Source organism: Rana temporaria, chromosome 5 (genome assembly GCF_905171775.1).
Source record: "Rana temporaria chromosome 5, aRanTem1.1, whole genome shotgun sequence".
In the NCBI taxonomy this organism is placed as follows: Eukaryota; Metazoa; Chordata; class Amphibia; order Anura; family Ranidae; genus Rana; species Rana temporaria.
Window position 1 is genome coordinate 287,657,667 of NC_053493.1, and position 20,082 is coordinate 287,677,748.

Sequence of the window (20,082 nt, forward strand, 5' to 3'; positions counted from 1 at the left end):
ACTGTAGGGACCGATTATTTTCTTTAACCCACTTCCAGGTCAATGCTGACATTTGTCTCCAAATTGTATAACCCCCTTAAACATTATTTTTTTTTTTTAGCAAAGACCCTAGAGAATACAATAGCGGTTGATAGACCTTAACTTGCACGGTATTTGCACAGCAACTTTTCAAGTGCTTTTTTTTGGGGGGGGGGAAACGGTTTAATAAAAAAAAATGCATAAATGTGAAAGATGAAGTTATGCCAAGCAAATAGATAGCCAACATAGCAGGGAGGTGGCTAGTGTGTCCTCTTTAGATATGGCACCTCATCCCTGATCGAGTGAATAGCAAAGGAAGGGGGGATGGGATTATAACGGTGCCAGTCACAAGATTGGTCACGTAAAATCTTTTAAAAGAAGACAACATTTATTTGTACAAACAATTGTTTACACATCAAAGTAAGCAAGATAGAGATCAATATATATTTTGGTACATTGAATACAAACTGAATTATCCCAACATGTTTCACCAAAACATTGGCTTCTTCAGGGGAATAGTATAAATTCAGTGTAATAATGAGATTCTACAAAAGAAAACAAGCAAATTAGTAAAAAGACAAAGTATCTGTGGTACGTAAACAAGAGGTTACAGACATTAGGGTATTAAGTGTCCCATCACAGTCTAGCCACAAAAGTAGCCCCATATAACAGACACAAAGTCACGCCTACTCGCTGTCCCACCAGTGTCCGGTCAGCAGAGCGCCTACAAGGGATGGCAAAAACAACACTGCCCTAGTGCGACTGTGGGGGCCATTCTATCCCCCTACAGTCACACTAGGGCAGTGTTGGTTTTGCCATCCCTTGTAGGTAAGCCCAACACTGGCCTTTCTAGCCCCCTACAGTCACACTAGGGCAATTAACCCCTTTTTCGGCCACTAGCGAGGGTTAATACCGCACCGCTAGGGCCGAATTCCACGGCAATTCCGATGGTATATCACCGCTATTTTTAGCGGCGCTATACCGCCACCGCACGTCGTGCCCCAGTGTGAAAGGGGCCCAACTGCTTTTTTTTTTTTTTTTAGCAAATCTTCAAGGGCGGCACACCTGAGAGATGACTGGTGCACCTGACAAACACATGAGGTTAAAAAAGGCTCCATCCTTTCCCCTGCACCTCAGTTCTGACAAAGTAATTGGTTATCCAGATGCAAGAGGAAAACCTTTTCCCATAGTGATTACATTAAAAAAGTAGGCAGTAGGACTGTCGTCCTTGAACGGGTCATTTTCGGTCATCTTCCAGGACGGCACACCGAAAAGGAAGGACAGGAAATTCAAGGTCTACCTTAGGGTTGGACTACCGCTTATAAGACCTTTCTTCCAAATGTCAGACCCTGAGGCAATAGCAGTTCCACTCTATAATGTTTTAGGTGTCTTGCTTCCCTCCATGTGGCTGTCTAACAAATCTGTTCTATTGAGGCTCTGGCTCTTTCTGCCCATGAGGCCACCAGAGATCTTGTGAAATGGGCTTTGAGGTCTACGGGTATTGGGAACCGTGCTTGCTCATAAGCTATTCCTATAGTCTGCCTGATCCACCTAGCCACTGTAGTTCTAGATGCTTTCCATCCCTTTCTAGGGCCAATAAATAGAATCAAAAGGTGACCCGACTTCCTGAAGTTTTTCACCCCATCTAGGGGTGTCAGTAAAACACCTTCTGACATCTTGTGAATACAATTTTTCCTCTCCTTCACAAAAAGGGCACAAAAAAAAAAAATCTCTTCAGATCTATGAAACTGGGAGGCGACCATGGGAAGATACAGTGGGGGTCTTGCCTCAGAACCACTCAATCATCCATTACCAGCAAAAAGGGCTCCTTAGTTGACAGGGCCTGCAGGTCGCTTACCCTTCTGGCTGTAGTAACAGACAGTAAAAAGGTTAAAAGGGGTTACAAGGTTTTTTTTTAAAAAAATAACATACATTTTATACTTGCCTCCATTGTGCAGTTCGTTCTGCACAGAGTGGCCAGATGCTCGTCTTCTGGGGTCCCTTGGCGGCTGTCTCGGCTCCTCCCAACAAGAGCTAATCCCCTTCAGGGGAAGCGCTCTCCCAAGAGGCTTAGCTTGCGGGCACGTTCTCGTGATACAGGCTCAGGCAAGTAAAACTGGGGGGGCGCTCATAATTGCCAGGTGTTTTTTCACCCTAATGGATTAGATGCATCAAGATGAAAAAAAAAAAAACACCTTTACAACCCCTTTTCAGTAAAATTGACGCTTAATTTCTAGTGCAGTTTCGAAATGCACTTTCACCAGTGCCTCCAGGACCAGCGTCAGATTGCACGGCAGGAATTAATCTATTTATACAGGGGTCAACCTCTCCCTTGCTAACAGAAACCTTTTAATCAGAGGCTCCAGCGCGAGCCTCTGGTCCAAAGACAGACAGGGCTTTTTGTATTTTTAGGGTGTTCAGGTCAATCCCCTGGTCCACCATGGCCTGCAAAAATTGAGCGAGACAGCTTTTGTAGGCCCCGAGGAATTAATGCCAATGTGTGCGGTAGGTAGAAATCCCAGTCCTTTGGTAATCCTAACCTGGTAAGCACCTTCTGCCACAGGATGACAACATTTACTCATGTTACTAGAGCCTATGAAGGAGAAGAATGGTCACCCTAGGACAGAAGTGCTAAAACATTCGACAGTGCACAGAACTGTGTTTAGCATGACTATTAATACGGTTTGTAGTTTCCGTACAGCACAAAAGACAGGAAGATGCAAGCTCACAGGATTTCTGAGAGGATCAAGGGCTCGTTAAGGGGGCAGTTAATTTGTATTTATTTTTCACACCCTTAAAAGTGTTACTAAAACCAAGATCCTGCATTCATTATATCCGGTCTCCCACAGTACACAGAAGCATATATATTAGTAAATATTAGTGCACCCTTAACCACTTCCATACAGAGCACTTATACACCTTCCTGCCCAGACCAATTTTCAGCTTTCAGCTCTGTTGCACTTTGAATGACAATTGCGCAGTCATGCTACACTGTACCCAAACTCAATTTTTATCATTTTGTTCCCACAAATAGAGCTTTCTTTTGGTGGTATTTGATCACCTCTGGGATTTTTATTTTCTGCTAAAAAAAAATTAAGACCGAAAATTTTGAAAAAACAAATGCTTTTTTTTTTGGTTTCCGTTAAAAAACTTTGTAAATAAGTAAGTTTTCTCCTTCACTGATGAGGCTGCACTGATGGGCACCGATGAGGTGGAATTGATGGGCACTAATATGCAGCACTGATGGGGCACTGATAGGTGGCACTAAAAGGCGGCACGGATGTACTGTATTATATTGTACTTATGGATGCCAGTCAGTGCCAAACAATGCCTGCCAATCAGTGATGCCCATTATGGCCACTGATTGGCATCCCTGGTGGTCTAGGGTGGCATACCTGGTGGTAGGCCTCCCTGGTGGTCTAGTGTGGGCATCCTCGGGGGGGCTGTGCCAATAATTCGATAAGCACAAACCCCCCATCAGAGGAGCAGCCGATCGCCTCTCCTCTACTCGCGTCTGACAGACGCGAGTGAGGAAAAGCCGATAACCGGCTCTTGTTTACATCCTGATCAGCCGTGATTGGACAGGCTGATCACGTGGTAAAGAGTCTCCGACAAAAATCTTTACCTAGATCGGTGTTGCGGGGTGTTAGACTGACACCCTGCAACAACAATCGACGCGATGCACACTCCCAGGGGCGCACAGCGGCTCAATATCCTGAGGACGTCATATGAAGTCCAGTCAGGATATTGAAACCACTTTGAAATGTGTTCTCTGTGTGTGTGGGTGTTTGTTGGTTTGTAGACATCAAGCACAATGCGCTGGACTGCACTTCTCCAATGTGTATAGTCATTGGAAAGCAAGAAGTCTGCATAACGAGAGAAACCCATTATATCTATCTCTCTTGCGGACTTCATTATCCCCTTATGGATACATATCTGTTTAGGAGGACATTGATATCTGCGTTGTCGGTGTACTTGTACCGTATATTGACAACAGCAGCAGCAATGTCCCCAAAGATCGTCTCAAGCTTGTAAGAACAAGTAGAATGATCTTATTAAATACTGTTTTACTTTGAACAGTATCTGAGTGGGCTCCATGCTGGCTAAGATGGGGTGTGTGCACATCCTCACCCTTCCCTCCTGTGAATGCCCCCCCTTTACGGTTTGTCATTTCCTGTCATGGCAATTTGTATTAAGGTAAGTGAATGGCTGTTGGGGCCATCACTTCCTGCTTTGTTATTCTTTTGTTTCCAATGAATAAAAGAACCCGAGTTTCTGTGCTCTGCCCAGAAGCTTGAGATTCCAGCTTGAAGCAGCATTGTTTCTGATTCTACCTGGTGCCATGAAGTACTTCAAATTCCTTGTACCAAAGAGCTCGATACAAAACGTGCTTTTAAAAGCACAAAGGAATCATTTTGTGCTTTGTGTGCATTGAGACGCTGGAAGTGCACATTTTGGCGCGGTGTGGATTTGCATACAAAGCCCAAGGGAATTCTTACACGACAATGTGTAGAGTGACTTCAAAGACTCTTTACTATCAGGAGATGTATTGGGGACAGGGGAATAACAGGAGGATCAGAGAAGATAGGATCAAAACAGTCTTTTTAAACAATGCAGAGGATTAACCCCTTAGGACCCACAGTGACTATAACAAGCAAACTTTACTGCATATACAGACTGATTTTACTGTTGTGGGTTTAGTAATACTTTAAGCTGCAATGTCGCAAACTGGGATTTTTACATGCTGCAGTTGCAATATTTGCACCCACATCAAAAACTATACTTTACTACCTGTCAAAAGCAACCCATGTCAATTATGTCACATCGCCTCCTCATTGCCTGTCAGACCCCTCTGAAAATCCAAATGCAGATTGCCTTTCGGAAACATGATGATTTGCACACGAGTCGAAATGCCCATAATTAGGGGTTCTACCTGTGTAAAAGTGCACACTGACTAATAAAAACAGAATTCCATTTCCAAATCACAGCTCCGATTTTAACAAGGACAAGTGCTATGTGCACAGGGACTTTGGTACTCAAGGGGCTCAATAGCAAAAGGAGTCAATGTCTTTTTGGAAAACTAGATTTGTGTTAAGGGCACTTTATAGATGGTGTCAGATGGGAGGTTGATCTGGGGCCCCGAGATCAGTATCTCCACTTAAAATAGATGCAGTTGGTTGATGTATGTGAAATGGTGTCCAAGGTAGGGCTAAGCACTCTCCACTTTCATATAGTTAGTCACGTCATAAGTAGAAGACCCTTTAGGATGTGCCGAGCAATCCATAAAAAAAGGAAGGCGGGAGTTCTGCCCCCTAAAAGGTTGGGGAGAAGGAACATCAGAATGTCCTGACAAAGCACACATGCAAAATGCATCGACATAGGCTGCACCAGCGGGCCGAGGATCTGCCCACACTGGTGTAGCAATACATGCAGTTTTCTCAGATAAAGGCTACATATGGCACAAGAGCACCTAGCATGGTGATAACTGCACAGTTGTAGAGTGCTATGGGGAGTGAACCCTGTTCAGTTAGTGCAGGAAGAGAAATTGGCTGAACTGCGATGTCACTGAGTGACGGGAAACTATGGAGATGTCCAGCTAACCGTATGCAATCCATGGGACTGGTGAGAGCCCTCGGGAAGTCTTAAAAATTGATTCTCTGCTGCGTCAAGAACCAAGTTTTCTCCACACTGTGGGTATAGATATATTCATCCGTTGCTCCAACCAGGATATTCCATTGAAACCTTATATGAACTGCTGCTCTAGGTTTTTGTTTCGGAGACGGTTTTCCATTTTCTCCCCTTAAGATTGGCATTCATCACAGCGGCAATACCACAGGACTAAGGAGAAAGGCAATAAGACTGGTCTCTGAAGACAATCACCATTACTTTTCATTGACCACTTAAGTGGGGAACGAGCTACAGAAGAGTAATATGAACACTTAAGTATTATCTCACAGTAAGAAATACACTAATGGCATAATAATAATAAGAAGAAGAATTAGCCCGACTATCTTTATATTCAGTGTGACTACGTGAGGGGTCGTGTTATACACTTAATTTTTGGGTGGGGAGATTCTATCAATTACTATTATCCACAGCTTTGGATTACACAATGCATTTGCGCAGCAGTCCTTCAAAAGCAATTTTGGTTGGGGGGTGGTAAAGTTAGTTAATTTTTTTTGTAGAATGTGAAAGATGTTTATGCTGAGAATCGTAGTTCCCTTGACCAGCAGCACAAGAACTGCTGGTCAAGGGAACTACTAAGGGATCCTATACTACTTTATACCAGGAGCGAGATTGTTGAGGAACTTCCCTTTCCATCGTATGTCTTCCCATCTGTCGAAGTATCATCTATCAGACAATCCGATGTGTATATCAACATACTCCTTGTTCGCATGATTGAGAACCGCACTTACAAGCCTGTTTTGACTTGTGGCGACATACGTCACCATAAGTCCACCCTTTCTGGTAAGCCTCCATTTCTAACTGGTGGTGGTCAATTTTCACTAAAAGAAGAAAAAGATTTCCATGTTCACATCAATTTACCTTCACGTGGTGGAATCCATTTCCATGGACTGTATTATGCTGCACTTAGATATATTCATGTATTATGCATTTCATCATTTATTTGGTGTAATACAATTGCATGGACTTTATTTATATAATTTTTCACATTCAGTGTGTCACACTATTATCAGTATTTGTGATCACCATTCACATATTTATGTAATATATTGATCGTTCTGATACATATGAACTAAGCGCTACACTTTTCTCTATATTTCTGTTTTTGCCAATTTGTTCTTTTTTTAGCCTTGTTCGCAGCGTTTTTTCTTTAGGCAGCACAGTGTATACCACACCTCCCATTTTTTATTCCTGATGTACTCCAATACTGGTGTTGTCTGGTTCTTGGAGCTTACTATAGACAGATCTATTAGTCTTGTGTTCCAGGACTTGGGAAGTGATATACTGACAGAAGTACTCAAGCGGAGTGTGGGACTTTCCGTCACTGGTGTTTATTGCACTGTATTGTATTTGCATAGATTTTGTGTGTAAACTTTAACTTCTTGAATTACAGCACTGGCTATCATTCTAATTGTGCCAACACAACTACTTTACCGTAATCAGTATGTGCCCTGCTTATGTAACTGCCAGACCCCACCAGGCAAAGGTATTCTGGTGATGTCAGGGGGAGTGAGGCTCCGCCTACAACCAAGGGAGAAGGCAGAGGACCCATTACAAGTGGCTCCTGCAAGGAGGGGGGGGGGGGGGGGGGTCTTCAGCATGAGGAGTCCCATTTGCATGGAAGCCAATACTTTTACGGACATGTAATAAGTGTGTACTAGCACATCTGCCAGGGTCCAAAGTCACCAATAGAGGGAAGTCCTTGTTAAATCATATTATTCCCTGCCTTCAGTGCGCTTACACCCTAATTGCACTTAAAAAAATAAAAAAGTAAACCTGGATAAGTAATGTTACTTGTCTTTGCTACCATCGTTCTAACATTTATGAACCCAGCTGATTTATATATTTGTTTTATATAAATTTTTAAGATAGTTTTATTACCTGAAGAACTAGCATCTAAGCTTGCAATAGATATCAACTTTTCATTTTCCAGAAAACTTGCTACAGATAAACGTATCTCGTCACCTGGAGAACCACACTCTGCTTTCTCAGCATCTTTCAATGAAGAGGGCGTGCTGTAAACCTTAAAAAACAAAAAAAAAAAAAAATAAAATTTAAAAAAATCAAACATGGAGAAGTAGCTTTGAACATAAAATGTTTTTTTAAAAGCAAAATGGTTCACCTTTAAGCAATATGAAACCACAAAACAAAAATGTAACATATTGCAGCTTACCAATCAGATTGTATTCGTTTTCCCTCTTGTTTTTAAAGGTTCAGGCAAAACTTAACGCTAAACCTGCTCTCTGCCACATTTTCTTCAAATTGTCTTTATTAATCTTTTCCATTACAGTATGTAAATACTCATACCATTGGTAGACATAACAGTTTACTCCTCCTATATTCGATTTATCCAAAAATTTGGCTCCCCCTGTTACATTTCCCTAGCTAGAGGGGTCGATGACATTGGAGAGATATGGGATGGAAGTGAGGCAGTAAAAGAAAGGAGAGGGAAAAAAAAAAAAAAAAAAAAGGAGGAAAAGGGATGAAATTATATATTATGAGTTTAGGATCTAGAATCAAAACTATCTAAAGTGCAAAGTGCCCTGTATCAGGGTAGTGAATTTGTATATTATGTGTTGGAAGAGTACTAGACTCAGTGCAAGGGCAAAAATAAGGAGAAAAAGAAAAAAAAAAAAAAAAGGGGGGGGAAGGAAATGTGATTATATATTGTGTTGAGGATCTAGGATACTAGTCAATATTCTCTGAAGTGCAGGTGCACAGTGGCCAGAGCCTCAAAGAGAAAAAATAAATAAGAAGAAAAAAAGAGAAAAAAAAAAAAAAAAGGGGGGGAAGGAAGGGATAAAATTATATATTTGGGTTTATGATCTAGGGTACTAGAATCAGAATTCTCTAAAGTGCAAAGTGGCCTGTGCCTAAAAGGGGGGAAAAAAGGGAAGGAGGGGGAAAAAGTGCTAGTTTAGATAGTTCCTTAACCAACCATCTCTGGTGTTACATATTTTTTTTATATATTATTACTAAAAACAACTTATATTCTTAACCTAGTTTTGTATAAGGGCCTAGACAAGAAAAACCACACCACACACACACACACACACACACACACACACAGCAAGAGAGGGGAAATAGACTCATATTGGTTAAAAAAAAAAAAAAGGAGAGGGATAAGAGGGGGCCAAAACCTATACCCCCCTAATGTCCCAGTCCATTAATAAAAATGTCTGTTTCCTTAAACTCTCCAGAGCTTATCAAATCTTGGCCTGCCTTCATCTCTCTGCCACATTCTAAACCTAATCTAACCCAGTAAAGCAAAACTCGCTGTATTTACCTATTCTGCAACCAATCCAGTCCGGTTCCAGCATCAGCGGTGGCTTAAGTGTGGAGGCGCGTGCAGGAGAGGCAGCCAACAACAAAAGGCCCAAAGTAGATAATGGGCGACATCACTTTCAAGCCATTTCACAGCTGTGGTCAGTCCTCCCCTGCACAGAGCTTCTGCCACTGGAAACTGAACCTGATTGTTCTGTTGAAAAAGAACTGACTTCAACAGATGAAAATAAGGGAATGAAAGTCTAAAAAAGGAAGACGAATGTTGTAGCCATCATGTCCAAGAATTGGTAAACTGCAATTTATTAGATGCTTGCTTTTGGGTTTACCACCACTTTATAACACCTGGTTTCTAAGAAAGGACAGCACAGAGATAGAGAAGTATAATTAACACTTAATCATTATGAACAACCTCTTGCCAGTGGGGAAAACGTTTACTGCCAGTGGCTTGCTTGCTCAAAATGGAGGACTTACCTTACCAAGTTTGGCATCTGAAACCAAGCCATTTGAAAAGCCTAAAAATAAAATAAATAAATAAGAATAAAAATTCACATAATTACTACTTACATTTCCCAAAATGTTTTTAAAGGGTGGGTAGTAAGGAATGATGCCATGCCATGTTAATACCAAGTCTGACTATACATTCCTATCCTTTGCAGCCAAGGAAGCTGTCATCTTAATCCGTTTGATCTGCAGTTGCCATGGTGCTGCCTGCCATCAGTTATGACACCAGCCATTTGATGGCATCACAGTTTGATTGACAGCACAAGCAACTGTAATTGTCATTTATGACATGATTTTTTTTTATGGCTTTCTTAAACACACACAGGTTCTGCTATGCCAGCATACCCAGCAATACATGCCTGTCAACCATGATTACTGGAAAAACCTGCTCAAGTGAAGCTCCTGCCCGTTCCACCTGGTAAGCTGGAACAGATTTGGTAGTGAATGACGAAATGTTATAAAAAGCTACCTTCTGACATACAGTCCTCGTCCCCACAACAAAATGAAAAGTCAGCAGCTACACATACTGTAGCTTCTGATTTTTATTAGGACACTTAACTGTCCTGGAATCTAGTGATGTCAGCACCCCAGTCAATGTTTCCATGTCGTCCCAGAACGGAGCCCCACTGTTACACAATACCCATTAACACTTACAAGACTCCTCCGTCCACTAGAACCAAAGTCTCCGCTCTTCCTCTTACAGAAGGCAGTAGCAGGAGCCACGTCAGTCAGATCCTGTAAGGAGGGAGTGGGAGGGCATGGACGAGCAAGCTGTGAGTTTTCTATGGACACACATCGTCCAGCTCGGGGGCGGACCCACACGGGTGCATCCTCAGGACAGGCACTCTGAGGGGGCACTCGTGGATGGAGAAGTGGAGAACACTGTTGGGGGGAGGTGGTGAAGTCCAGAAGAGGAGGTAAGGAACAGCTGTGCAATATCTTTGCAGTGGGCAGGTATGCATAAACCTTTTTTTTTTTTTTTTTTTTTTTTTAATAAAAAAAATATTGTTTAGACTCGCTTTAAACAAAAAATAATTAAAAAGCACACACACACCACCATACCATCATTTCTTTCATTAGGCAAGGAATCCAAAACCAGACGACTTGACTCCTTTGACGACTTGTCCATCACATCAGCATCTTGCGCTTGATTTTTAGCCCCAAGAAATGTATCCAAGTACTCCCTGTTAAAAAGTAATGTTTGTAATATACTGCTGTCATCATAATACAAACAAATCTGCTTTTCTAGAATGACTTTTTCCAATTTATTTTCCACCAACTGATATTGCAGCAATTTTCCATAATTAATAAGCTTCCCAAAGGATGGCATAAGGCTGGAGTCAAGCTTGAGGGTGCTTGCTAACTCATGTTTGTAACGCCATTTGTAGATGCACTTTATGGGATTCCCTTTAATTTCAAGTTGCCCTTAAATTATGTCAACACAGAACATATTCATTAAAAAACACAAGTTCATACTTGTTAATAGGCCCTAAAAGGGGTAAAGGGTAGAGAAAATTAGACTAATGCCGCGTACACACGATCGGAATTTCCGACAACAAAGCCGTGGATTTTTGCCGACGGAATGTTGGCTCAAACTTGTGTTGCATACACATGGTCACACAAATGTTGTCTGAAATTCCGATCATCAAGAACGCAGTGACGTACAACACTACGACGAGCTGAGAAAAATTAAGTTCAATTATTCCGAGCATGCGTCAAATTGATTCAGAGCATGTGTAGGATTTTTGTGTGCCGGAATTGCATACAGACGATCGGTATTTCCGACAAGAACTTTTGCTGTTGGAAAAATTGAGAACCAGCTCTCAAACATTTGTTGTCGGAAATTCCGACAGCAAAAGTCTGATGGAGCATACACACGGTCGGAATATCCGACCAAAAGCTCACATTGAACATATGTTGTTGGAAATTCCGTTCGTGTGTACGCGGCATTAGGCTGGATTCACACCTATGCAGTTTTAGTTCTTTTTGCAGATTTGCACTACAGAACGTGTTCCATAGGAAACAATGTTAAATGAACTGCAGTGCAAAAAGCACTAAAACTGCATAGGTGTAAATCCAGCCTTTCTGCCCAGAGTTGGATATATCACACACACACACACATATGCATGTGAATTGGTCCTAAAGGGCTGTTTGTGAACCATAAAATGTACCTGTGGTATCATACAATGCCTACTTTAAAGGGGTTGTAAAGGTTTGTTTTTTATTTTCTTAATAGGTTACTTTAAGCTAGTGCATTGTTGGTTCACTTACCTTTTCCTTCGATTTCCCTTTTAAATGTTTTTTTTTCCTATGTCCGAATTTCTCACTTCCTGTTCCTCCTCAGTAAGGTGTTCAGTAAGCTGTTCTAAATGACTTTCCACCGCTCGGACGATGGTGGAAAGCTTACTGAGGAGAAACAGGAAGTGAGAAATTCAAAGAAAAAAACATTTAGAAGGGAATTGGAAGGTAAAGGTAAGCGAACCAACAATGCACTAGCTTACAGACAAATTTCTCACCGCTCCAGGTGAGCCCCGTGAGCAATCAAGGGCTGTTGAACTACCAAGGTGCTGGCAATGCTGATGATAGCAAATGGAGAAAAGAAAACTGGATAGCCGCACTCCAAAATAACTTAAAGTTGTCTTTATTTTTCAACTGTACAAACACAGTCACTGCAACCAACAGAAAACAGGATGGCCAACGCGTTTCGCACTTACAGTTAGTGCTTAGTCATGGCTAAGCACTGTTAGTACTCAGCCATGACTAAGCACTAACTAAGTGCGAAACGCGTCGGCCATCCTGTTCTCTGTTGGTTGCAGTGACTGTTTGTACAGTTGAAAAATAAAGACAACTTTAAGTTATTTTGGAGTGCGGCTATCCAGTTTTCTTTTCTCCATTTGCTAATGCACTAGCTTAAAAGGAACCTATTTAGAAAAACCTTTCATGTTGGGTTGCAATTGTATGTTCATTCATTGCAATCTACACTGAAACAGTTTGTTGCCCAGCGGTAAAAAAAATATTGACACTACTACCCAATGTGTAAGCTTTAAGCACACTAATCAGAACCTGGTGGTAGTAGTTGAAGAAATCTTGCTACTTACATATCATCCTTAAAGCTCAAGACAAATTTTCCATTTCGATCTCCACCAGAGTGACCTAATGTAAAAAGATCTGTTGTCACTGGTAACTTTTCGTTTTCTAGATAAGATGCCTGGACATCTGAAAGTCTAGGAAAGGAGAAAAAAAAAAAAAGGGTAATACAGAGTTAATAACAACGCAACATGAATTGGGGAGAAAAAAAAAAAAAAAAAAAAAAAAAACTTTAATAAATCAAAATGAGATTTTTGGGTTTGCGATACAATTATTATTACAGGAGGATCAGAACACTGGCTAACAAAAAAGTGGCCTGCCCATTTTAACTTCCATTGACTAGGGGTGTGCATCTTCACTGGTTTCATGATTCGATGACAATTATCTGGTCAACGATTTGCTTCTACGATTACTGACACGCTCCCACTTCCGCTTGGGCCTCCCTGCAATCTTCTGGGGCGGTGGGGGAGTCGGCGGTAAAGTGCTGCTATTTTTAGCAGCGCTTTACCGTTGTTTTTGCGGGGGTATTCGGCCACTAGCAGGGCAATTTTAACCCCGAAAAATAGGGTTAAAACCACCCGCAAAGCTTTGGTGCTTTGCCGGCGGTATGGATGCAGTGCCCATTCATTTCAATGGGCAGGAGCGGTGGAGGAGCAGTATACACACACTGCTCCTTCACCGCTCCAAAGATGTGGCTAGCAGGACTTTTTGACCCAGAACAACTATGTAGATCAGGATTACTGTCTTCAGTGACTGCATGCATGCTCTATGTCTGCAAGGATGAACTTTCTAAAGCCAGAGAAGGAATCTAATAATCCCAGAAGGAGGCCAACAGTGGAAGCCCCCATACTGCTCTCATAAAAGGCATCCTTTAACTATACAAAAACACTTTTCACGATGAATACACCAATAACCCTCTGGAATAAAAAGAGCCCTTCACTATATATGCTTCACATCTATTGTGATGCCCACTTTTAAATATATGCATCTTCATACCTGCATTTCTTGTATATAACTGTATATGCGGCTCGCGTGACTCTCTGGTCCGGCCCACCTCTCTCCTCACACGTTTCTTCCTTCTCCTGTCAGTGAGATTTCTCAGCCCCGCCCACCGACTGTAGCTATCAGATCAGAAGAGGCGGGCGGGGCCGACGTCAGGAGAGACGTGCAAGGAGAGGTGGGCCAGACCGGTCACATGAGCGGAATATAGTGTATACACAGACAGAAATGTAGGTATGAAGCTGCATAGATTTTTTTTTTTTTAAGACACATACAGCGGTGGCCACTTAATGGATTATAAGTGCATTTATAAAAAAAAAAAAATTTAATTCGACAGCCACGAAGCACTCTCCCGGTGGGGGAAGTTGGGATGACGTCACACCCGACATGGATTTTTTTTCCGGTCACATGCATCGATACCGCATCGGGGACACCCGAAACGCGATGCAGCGCTTGAATTTTGCACCCCCTACGCGAGACAGACTTTACATCCCTCAATGAAGTCCAGGAAATGTATTTTATGGCAAATACAAAAATCTTATTGTCTGTCTTGTTCACTGAATGGCTAAGAAATAAAAACTATTGGGTTGTTCAACAAAAGCATGCAAGAAACAGAACTAGGTACTGACTACAGCTCAAGGAGATGACCGCCGTTATCAGATGCGGCATAAACTCCCACCTGTTAGAACGATTTTTCTTTTAAAAGTAACTTTATTGTACATAAAACTTGCAAGTACAGAGTGAAAAAATAAATAAAAATACAGCAAACATTGCTTTGGTATCACAATATAATGTAAACCGAGTGTGCACTGGGTACATTTATAACAAATTTTGAAAAAGCAGTTATATAACAAACTCATCTAAAGACATTAGATAGAGTTTGCCAAAAAAAAAAAAACACAGTACATACAAGTATAATAAATAGTCAAGTATAGCACATATAACTACTAGGGCAATGTTTTAATTTGTCACATACGTGAAACTTTTTATACTAGAAAATTACTTGGAACCCCAAACATATTTTCTGAAAGCTGGGGCCTTGGAGGGAAAAAAAATAAATAAAATTATCACACTTGAATGAGTTTTAGCGCACACAAACATAACAATTTTTGTTGTGAAATATAAAATATGAAGAACTTTCCATAGGCAACACTTTTTAGGGTTAAATTGTCATTAAAACCTAAACATTTGTATGTATATTACTTTTAAAAATGTAATCCAACACTGTTCAAAAGCTCTCAAGCAAGTACCGTAACTTTCTCTTATAGGAAAATTCCAGGCTGATGCCGGGCCGCTGATCGTGACGTTGCGTGTCCCAGAAGATAGCAGGGAGGGGGGGAGAGGTGAACTTCCTTCTGGTGCCGCAGCGCTAGGAGAGGAAGAGAGCTGGGTACCTGTAGAAACCTCAAAAAAATAACATGCCGAATGTGGCATGTCAGGGGGGTCACGAGTACTTAAAGCGGAAGTCCCATTTTTGAGTGGAACTCCACTTTAACCACTTTCTGCCCGCAGTAAGTCATATGACATCCTTGACTTTTGGCATACAGGCATCATTCAGATATTTTTTTCTGCCGGCAATTGTATGCACAGCAAAAAGGTCATAGCAGCAGTTCCGCCGCTAGACCATTCTTACAGCCTATGGGAGGGGACGACCCCCCCTCCCGCTACCATCCGGTGCTTCTCCAGGCACTCCTGTGCCATCAGTTACCCAAAGGACGGATCAGCCGGCACCGGATGATGACCATAGAGATAACCAAGTCATCTCTACAACAGTTGAGGGCCTGGGCACAACGTTATGATGTCACACCCGATGTAAACAAAGCCGCGATCACAGATAGTAAGCATGAGATCGGTCAAATTAACAGAGAAAAAGGTAAACAAAAAGCTAGATAGGTATCATGGGGACTTTCAAGGATGACAGTCAGTTCAACGGAAGCTCTGTCTGTCAGGTAGACGAGGGAGAAGGCTGTGACAGAGGAACAGAAGAAACATGTGTTGATGGGGGTGAAAGGCCAAAACTACCATGGGAAGAAGGCTCTAATCCTCAAGAGCATGGGGACACTCAGCAGGGAGAAGTCGTCAGGAGCACCAGCGAGGGACCCAAGAAGAGGACCAGGGATGCCCTTTGCAAAACCATTGCACAAAAGCACGCAAGTATGACAGGTTATAAAAAAAAATAAAAAAAAAAACACCCACTTTACAATAATTTAAATATATTATTTAAAAAAAGGACAAGTTGAGAAGAGGAGCAAATAAAAGACAAGACTCATTTTTTGTGACCAGACAAGGGAAAAGACACGCAGTCCCATGATAGAATTAGCAATATAAACGTATTGGTGAAAACAATAGTTCAGTGCAAAGATGTGCACAAAATTTTGATAGAGACTCAAAAAGTAAAGAGGTGATCCAGTACAGCGCTCCAGAAACATCCACCACACCCCTGTGAAATGGACACTCAGCGGAAAAGCTGGCTGCCGTTACAGCAGCAAATGCACTCAATGTAGATCCACCATCTGTTGTAGGGGGGGGGGGGGGGGGGGGGGCTGTTCAGAAACTCGCCCCATCCAGATGTAGTAATTAAAGCTCACCACTAGCGTCTGCTCCACTAAGCTTTTCGGCCAATAGGACCCCTCGATACCGTCCTATAGCTTAGTGGAGCAGACACTAGTGCTGACGTCAGGCCACTGTCCGATACCGGGTGGGCAGTGGCACCCATTGTCATATGTTTTATTTTGGCTTTCAACATACAATTCCAATAAATACTACACTATAGAGACTTCACCTGGCTCCCGGTGAGCTTTAATTACTACAGCTACATCTGGATGAGGCGAGCTGCTGAACAGCTTTCCTCACAACAAATAGCGGATCTACACTAAGTGCGTTTGCTGCTGTAACGGCAGCCAGCTTTTCCTGCAAGTGCCGATAGATATTTTTTTCTTCCACTTTTTTGGACTTTATTTCAATGTGCTGTCCATTTATAAACACAGTATTCTCAAAGTTGCTCATTTACTTTTGGTGATACACACCAAGATTATAGCTTTGGTATTTTACTTGTCGCCCCACCACTATTGAAAATACACTAGCAGGCATCAACAAGGATAACATTTGCACAGTAAGTAGCTGCCTGATTCAGCAACAAAGTTTACCTTTCAAAAGCAGTGCGGCCTTTTGCAACTGTAGATGCAGCAACTGGCAATCCTAAATTTGATGTGATGGTGCAGTTATCAAGAGCTTCACTGAGGTTACTGCTAATCGACTCGGCCAGGAAGCTTGGAAAGGTTTCATCTTCTATGTTGACATAACGTTGAGACATTGTAAAGCTCTACCCTATATAGGAGAATAAAAATGAAAGTCACTAATAGCAATGTACTTTTGGTATTTTGTCAACCAATTCAAAGAAAAAAAAAAAAAAAAAAAAAAAATGGATATGCAAGTAAAATCTGTGTCCTAGTGTACAGTACATGAACTCATAATCATTACAACTGGGTAAAATGCAGCTACTGGGACTTAAAGCAAAACTTCAGTCATTTTTCCCCCCTCTATTAAATTGTCTGCCCTTGTTGTTATAACTTTGGATAGTAATTTTTTCCCCTGACAGAAAATACCTTATACTGTACATCCCACTTTGTTTCTCATCTGGTAAAATACCTAGGTTAATGACATCATGCACAGCTCTCTCACTCTTCAGAGTTTGCCAGGTGGGGGGGGGGGGGGTGAGTCATAAGAGGGCCAATGAGAGCTGCAGGCGTGTGTCTAAAATGAACAGGCAACAGCTTCAGCTGCCCAGTTAAAATTGATGCAGCCACTCAGGATAGATAGATAGATAGATAGATAGATAGATAGATACTTCGGAATGGCAAAAATGTTTTTCTTACAAATAATGTGAGCAGACAGCAGTTCCTCTTTAACTTATATAACCCCTCATATTTAAAGCTAGCCTAAAGTGTTTGTAAGTGACCACCTTGTAAAACAACCCAGTTTAAAAAAAAAAAAAAAAAAAAAAAAACTCCTTTTCTTTTTATAAGTGATCACATTAAATCTGTTCTCAGATCTGGTCATTGGAGGAGTACACAGAGTTCCCAGCATAGCTAGTGAACTGACCATGCTGTGTTCTCCTGCTTAGAGTCATCAGTTTTTAATAGGAAAGAAAGGGTACTGGCAGGATCACCAGGGATTTTAAACACAGAAAACAATACAAAGAACAAGATACTTCCACATACAAGTACAGCAGGCACATATCAGAATATAAAAAGGGTTGGGGGTAACAAACACTTTAATTTTGCAGAACAAGCCCACAGAAAAACAGGCCAAGAAGTTTTGACAAAGGAAGAGCTTGTAGCAGCTCACACCCAAAACCGGCATCAGAGGGAGGTGAACATTCACCTGGCAGAACTTGGCAAAGTATAGCCAAATATTTTTTTGGCCATACTTATCCATGGATCACAGGAGTGCAGTTCGCTGAAGCCTGCCGACATCACAGAGTCACATGGTTAGGATCTTCCCAGAATCTTGGATTGACACCTGACTCAGCGATCCCCTCCACAGTCCAGAGCTATAGTGAGCGCTAGAGAGAGCGGAGACTTGCCAACAATACCAGCTTTTTGCTCAGAGCGGAGGGGGAGAACTGAGCAATTAGTGTTTTATCGCTCAGTTCTCACTACAGAGCTAGTGGAGGACATATGCAGCATCAAAAGCGATGCTACATTCACCTAGGGGAGTATAAAGGTTTTTCTTTTGTTTTTTTAAATCCTGAACTTTTTAAATGAAGCCAAGAAGGTAGCCATGAAAATTAGAGAAACAGATGCCCGATGCTGAAAAGCCCATGACGCACTAGGATCTGGTAGAGCGCACATTAACCACAAAATAATTTACCCCCTTCCCGACCTAAGCAGTTTTTGCAATACAGTACTGCGTCGCTTTAACTGACAATTGCATGGTTGTGCGATGTTGCACCCAAACAAAACTGACGTCCCCCCCAAATAGAGCTCTCTTTTGGTGACATTTGATCATCTCTGCGGTTAATTTTTTTAACTATAAACAAAATTATATTCCAATATTTTTATTGAATTTCAAAATAAAAAATACAATAGAAAGACAGGTATGATCTGTCCATGCAATAAAATTCAAGTTACAGGTGCAAGTCAATAAGGACAAAACAACATAACTATCATATGACATTTTCCCGGATTTATACCTCAAACCGTCAACAGACATAGAGAAAAGGCGCTAAATCGGGACCACTACAGGGCCTCTCGCCGGAGAGCCCAACCAACCTCAAGGACCCGTTACTCAGCAGAATAAGAAAAATGTATATTAGCAACAAAATAATAAGAAGGAAGAACACAAAAGGAGAAAAAGAAAGGGAAAAGACTAGAAGAGAAAAGGAAAGGAAGGGAGGAAGGAAAGAAGGGGGCGGACAGTGGAATTGCTAGAGGGGTGAGAACTGCACCGGATGACACCAGCCACCGGCATATGCCAGGTGGCGTGGCCAGCCTGCCACCCATTTAAAGGAATGCCCTTTAGGGTCGTGGACCCCATCGCCACATGTAAAGTTAGGTGTCCTGGGGCATCTTTATTCTGACATCGGTGGCACCAGCATCTGACGCGACCCAGCTCACCTGGCATTCAGGACCTACACTACATGATGTGTTTGTTTTAACGATCAAATCGTGAGTTGCCCTCTATTGGGGTAAATAAAGCATTTATATGGTCAACTGCAGAGGCACTTCTCGCCTTTTGTTTTTGTCCGTCATGTATTTCGACCCCTAAAGCGCCACCTAGTGGTTAACCCCTCCACTGCCAGTGTCATTTTTACAGTAATTGGTGCATTTTTATAGCACTGATCGCTGTAAAAATGACAACGGTCCCAAAAGTGTCAGATGTGTCCGCCATAATGTAACAAAAAAAAAAAGTTTGCAGAGGTGATCAAATAACACTAAAAGAAAGCTCCATGTGTATGAAAAAAAAAAAAAGGGGGGGGGGGGGGGGAGTACATCAATTTTGTTTGGGAGCCACGTCGCACAGCCGAGCAATTGTCAGTTAAAGCGCCGCAGTGCTGAAACGCAAAAAATGGCCTGGTCTTTGACCACCAAATTCGGGGCTGAAGCGGTTAAGGAAAAAACACACAAGCTATTCCCAAGTGCTATATAGTGCATTCAGAAAGTATTTACAGCACTCCACTTTTTATGTTACAACCTTATTCCAAAATGAATAAGATTATTATTTTCCTCAAAAAATTTACAAGAAATATCCCATAATGACAACCTGAAAGAAGTATGTTTGAAATCTTTGCAAATTATAATAAAAAAAAAAAAAAAATATATAATAATAATAATAATAATAATAATAATAATCCCATGTACATTAGTTGAAGCACCTTTAGCACCAATTACAGCCTCAAGTCTTTTTGAGTATGATGCTACAAGCTTGGCACACCTATTTTTGGCCAGGTGCTCCCATTATTCTTTGCAGGACCTCTCAAGCTCCATCAGGTTGGATGGGGAGTAT

At 41.7% G+C, this 20,082-nt stretch overlaps 1 protein-coding gene across 2 annotated transcripts in view; it reads right to left on the minus strand.

The window, feature by feature from the left end:
• The window catches only part of CEP192 (centrosomal protein 192), a 190,263-nt gene that overhangs the window by 168,740 nt on the left and 1,441 nt on the right, over positions 1 to 20,082 (minus strand). For both annotated transcript variants that reach the window (XM_040353923.1, XM_040353922.1), the window contains exons 2-6: positions 16,722 to 16,902; positions 12,588 to 12,713; positions 10,552 to 10,673; positions 9,460 to 9,500; positions 7,585 to 7,726 (exon numbers count right to left, since the gene is read on the minus strand). In XM_040353923.1, coding sequence (XP_040209857.1) covers positions 7,585 to 7,726; positions 9,460 to 9,500; positions 10,552 to 10,673; positions 12,588 to 12,713; positions 16,722 to 16,888 — 598 coding nt within the window. In that variant the 5' untranslated portion in view covers positions 16,889 to 16,902. The remainder of the gene's footprint in view (positions 1 to 7,584; positions 7,727 to 9,459; positions 9,501 to 10,551; positions 10,674 to 12,587; positions 12,714 to 16,721; positions 16,903 to 20,082) is intronic.